This window comes from Otolemur garnettii, unplaced genomic scaffold (assembly GCF_000181295.1).
Source record: "Otolemur garnettii isolate 467f Iridium unplaced genomic scaffold, OtoGar3 scaffold00166, whole genome shotgun sequence".
NCBI classification, from domain to species: Eukaryota; Metazoa; Chordata; class Mammalia; order Primates; family Galagidae; genus Otolemur; species Otolemur garnettii.
This window is the reverse complement of record NW_003852561.1, coordinates 3,054,165-3,058,196: the sequence shown is the minus strand read 5'-3', so window position 1 is coordinate 3,058,196 and position 4,032 is coordinate 3,054,165. Positions and strand designations below refer to the sequence as shown.

The window sequence follows — 4,032 nt, the reverse complement described above, 5'->3', positions numbered from 1 at the left end:
AAAAAAAAAAAAAAGTAATGTAATGTCTCTAAATTGTCTGAATTTTAGTTTCTTCAACTATAAATAAGAATGATAGCATCTACCTCACGGGGTTCTTGTAAGAATTTTAAATGTCTGAAGGGCACCGAGCATGGAACTGGAGACTTGGGTTTGTGGCCTTTCCCAAGGATGCACTGTGCTCAGCACCACCCACAGGCCCTGGAACGGCAGTTGTCAGAAGACACTGTCAGGTGCTGCTCTTGCTAGTGTTTATTGTACTTGGGTTTCTTAGGCACTGCTATCCTTCCAATTATAATGTGCTGTTTTAGACAATGCAGCCTATTCCATCTAAAAAGGGGTATGGTGACAGTTTGAGTAAGCTGCTTCTAAAGTTATTAGATGTCTTACTTTTCTTGGACAGTGCTTTGCTGAATTGAAGAAGTAGAAGTGAGGGGAGAGCTGCTATTTGCTGTGCCAAGCACTATGCCAGTTCTTTTATTTATTTATTGAGACAGTGTCTCACTTTGTCGCCCTTGGTAAAGTACAGTGGCATCATAGCTCACAGCAACCTCAGACTCTTGGGCTCAAGGGTACCCACCACAACACCTGGCCTTTTTTTTTTTTTGGCCAGGGCCGGGTTTGAACCCACCACCTCCAGTATATGGGGCCAGTGCCCTACTCTTGAGCCACAGGCACCACCTCACACCCGGCTATTTTTCAGAGACTGGGTCTCACTCTAGCTCAGGTTGGTCTCTAACCTGTGAGCTCAGACAATCTGCCTGCCTCGGCCTCCCAAAGTGCTGGGGTTATAGGTCTGAGCCACCCCACCCAGCCTTAGTTCTTTTATGTTTTAATTATTATTTTTTTTTTTCGAGGCAGAGTCTTGCTTTGTCACCTTTAGTAGAGTGCCCTGGCATCTTAGCTCACAGCAACCTCAAACTCTTGGGCTCATGTGATCCTCTTGCCTCAGTCACCCTAGCAGCTGAGACTGCAGGCGCCTACTACAACACCCAGCTATTTTTAGGGACGTGGTCTCGCTGTTGCTCAAGCTGGTCTTGAACTCTTGAGCTCAAGCAATCTATCCCACGTGGCCTCCCAGAGGCTGGGATTACAGGAATGAGCCACCACACCAGGCCTGCCAGTTCTTTTATACAAGCAAGCTAACTTGTATAGCCTTATGAACTAGGTTTTATTGTCATTATTATTTTTATGATTACCAATTTTATGGATGAAGAAACTGAGACTCAGTGAGGCTAAGAAACTTGTCCTAGGGGTACAGAGTTAGTAAGTACTAGAACTGGCATTCAGCCCTAGTTCTGTCTGATGCCAAAGCCTGCCTTTTTATGTTCCATCTTTTTTTTTTTTTTGAGACAGAGTCTCACTATGTCGCCCTTGATAGAGTGCCGTGGTGTCATAACTCACAACAATCTCAAACTCTTGGGCTTAAGCGATTCTCTTGCCTCAGCTTCCCAAGTAGCTGGGATTGCAGGTGGCTGCCACAATGCCCGGCTATTTTCTGTTGCAGTTGTCATTGTTGTTTAGCTGGCCTGGGTGAGGCTCGAACCTGCCAGCTTCTGTGTATGCGGCTAGCGCCATAACCATTATGCTATAGGCGCTGAGCCACGTTCTATCCTTTTTTGACTTCCCAGGGTGCTCAAACTCTGAAAAATCAGATCACATGAACTTAACTTTCTACCAAGTTTTTCACTTCAATGGGAGATATCCAGTGACTAGAATGTTCGTGCTGGTATCCAGGGCTCTCCCTTCCTTCCAGGTATCACAGGTGTGAGCCACTGTGCCCGGCCTGCCTTCAGAACCTGGGGAACCAAACTGCTATTGAGAAAGTTTCTTAGTCAACATGGACTCAGTTTACTGGAAGATTTCACTTATGTGTTAAATTGGAGAATGTTTTCAACTTCTCTATTGAGCATACTTTTCTAGGGACTGAAATATATTTGCATTTCCAGATATAGGATTTCTATCTCTTGGATGTGAACTTTACTCCCCAGGTTGCCTTGTTACTCCCTAGAGCTTGCCACTCTCTTCTTACACAGTTCATGTTAAGCTTATGTTACAAGAGTTACATTTTAGTCTTCTTGCGATTTGAGAGAACGTGTTTGCTGGAGCTCCAAGCCATAAACTCTTAGTTCCATTATAAAAACTATTTCTGACCTTATTCAAGAGAAGATGTGCTTTACTTGGCTCCTATATCTTATCTATATGCTCAGTAGCAAATTGCTATTTGGATCATTCTGTATGGGGTCAAAATAAAGTTCATTTTCTTTTTACCACTGAGGGTTTTATAACCCTGCATAGAATCAGAAGAAAGGCCAAATTAAATAGGCCGATTGGAAATTGTTTTTGATTTTGTATTATGAGTGTGTTTGTGTTTTCTCCAAGGGCTAACTTGAGACTTTTTTCCTTGTTTCGTTTGCACTGGCTTCTTGTGGAGCGACTTGCAGAAGCATGTCACATTTCTTAACTTTCTTCCTTTCTCTCCTGTGGTTTTTCAATCTTTAGGTGAAGGAAATCACCCGTGATATTAAGCAGTTAGATCACGCCAAACGCCACCTGACCACCTCTATCACAACCCTGAACCACCTGCACATGTTGGCAGGCGGCGTCGATTCCCTGGAGTAAGCAACATGAACTTTCTCTTTTGCGTCCACGAGAAATATATCATATAAAGAAAATGGCATTACATGTTTTTTCACTTCTTAGCCAGAGGAGTCTCACCAGAACTGTCCCACTTTCTGCAAGTGGGCCCTGAGTGAAATTTGCTTTGCCCTCTGGTGTTCAAAACTTCACAAGCACCTAAAGCTTTGAAGTAAATGAGGTGCAGGTGAGTCTGAAGGAGACTCAAAAAGCCTCTGAGAACAACTGCTCATTTTTATGTAGTCGATCTATACCGTTAAGACAGACAAGGTGATTTCAGCCCGTATTTACACCCTGTAGCCTCTGCCTTGGCAACTCTTCTTGCTGTTTTTGGAGTGAGTTGCAATGTCATTGAAGAAACCAAATGGAAACAGATCTCTGATTTGTCATTCAACCTCTTTTTATATCTATACCCATTTTTTTTCCAAGTCAGTAGTTTCCTATTTGGCTTTTAGTGGGAATGATATTTGAGAATGCTAGAAATAGTATTAAAAGGAATAGCTGGTCATTTATCACAAAGAAGCAATGCAAAGCCTCCTTTGGTAGCAAGATTCTGTCATTCCATTTTGTCTCTGGTCTGTCTCAGGCTGAGGATTTTCCCTGCCCCAGCCTCAGTGTACGTCCATGTGTGGACGAAGAAAGAGCCTCTCCACAGAAACTGAGAAGCAGTATCCACAGTCTTGGGGAAGAGGGAGGGAGAATAAAGTGAAGGGAAGCAGAGGAGCAGGTGGGCTCTTCCCTGTCTCTCCTAGGTGTTGCATGAGCTCCAGGGCACCCTTGGTCCCTTCTGGGAACAGCGACAGCTGTGGCCAGTGGGAAACGGAAACAGCAGTCCCCTGTGTTCCTTCCCTAGGTGCTCAGTGTTGCCCACCGAACTGTCAGACTGGACAGTGGTAGCAGCATAACATCTTGACTTGAATTTGATCCTTTTTCAATAACTCTTAATGGAAATGATAAATATAATTTAAAAGCCCAACCCTAATGAAAAATTTAGCTCTAATAGTTTCTACTTTGTCCCTATAACTGTTGATCATATCAGCATCTTCATGTACCTTAGCACAGGGAAAGCAGACATCTCTCTGACACAGAGTTCATCATTGCCTTAAAACCTACAGATTTGAGTTAACATGTAAGTGCATATAAATGCCCTTTGTTGTATCCTAGAAAGATGTGTTTGATTTGTCCAAATGCTATAATCCTTGTACAGTAACATCCCTACCCCTGTTCTTTGCCAGAAGTGCACTAATCCCATACTGCTCAATCTAAATCCATAAAGTCTTCCCAGATTCCCCTCCCCAACCCAATGAGAATTTATTGCCTACACATTCTTTTGGAGTCCCCATAGCACATAACTTGAAGTTCTTTTGTTGTTGTTGTTTTTGAGACAAAGTCTCACTT

At 43.2% G+C, this 4,032-nt stretch overlaps 1 protein-coding gene across 1 annotated transcript in view; it reads left to right on the top strand.

Moving 5' to 3' along the window:
- VPS53 (VPS53, GARP complex subunit) overlaps positions 1-4,032 on the top strand; it is a 135,342-nt gene that overhangs the window by 59,796 nt on the left and 71,514 nt on the right. The window contains exon 6 of the mRNA XM_023519263.1: positions 2,500-2,615. Within this exon, the coding sequence (XP_023375031.1) occupies positions 2,500-2,615 (116 nt within the window). The remainder of the gene's footprint in view (positions 1-2,499; positions 2,616-4,032) is intronic.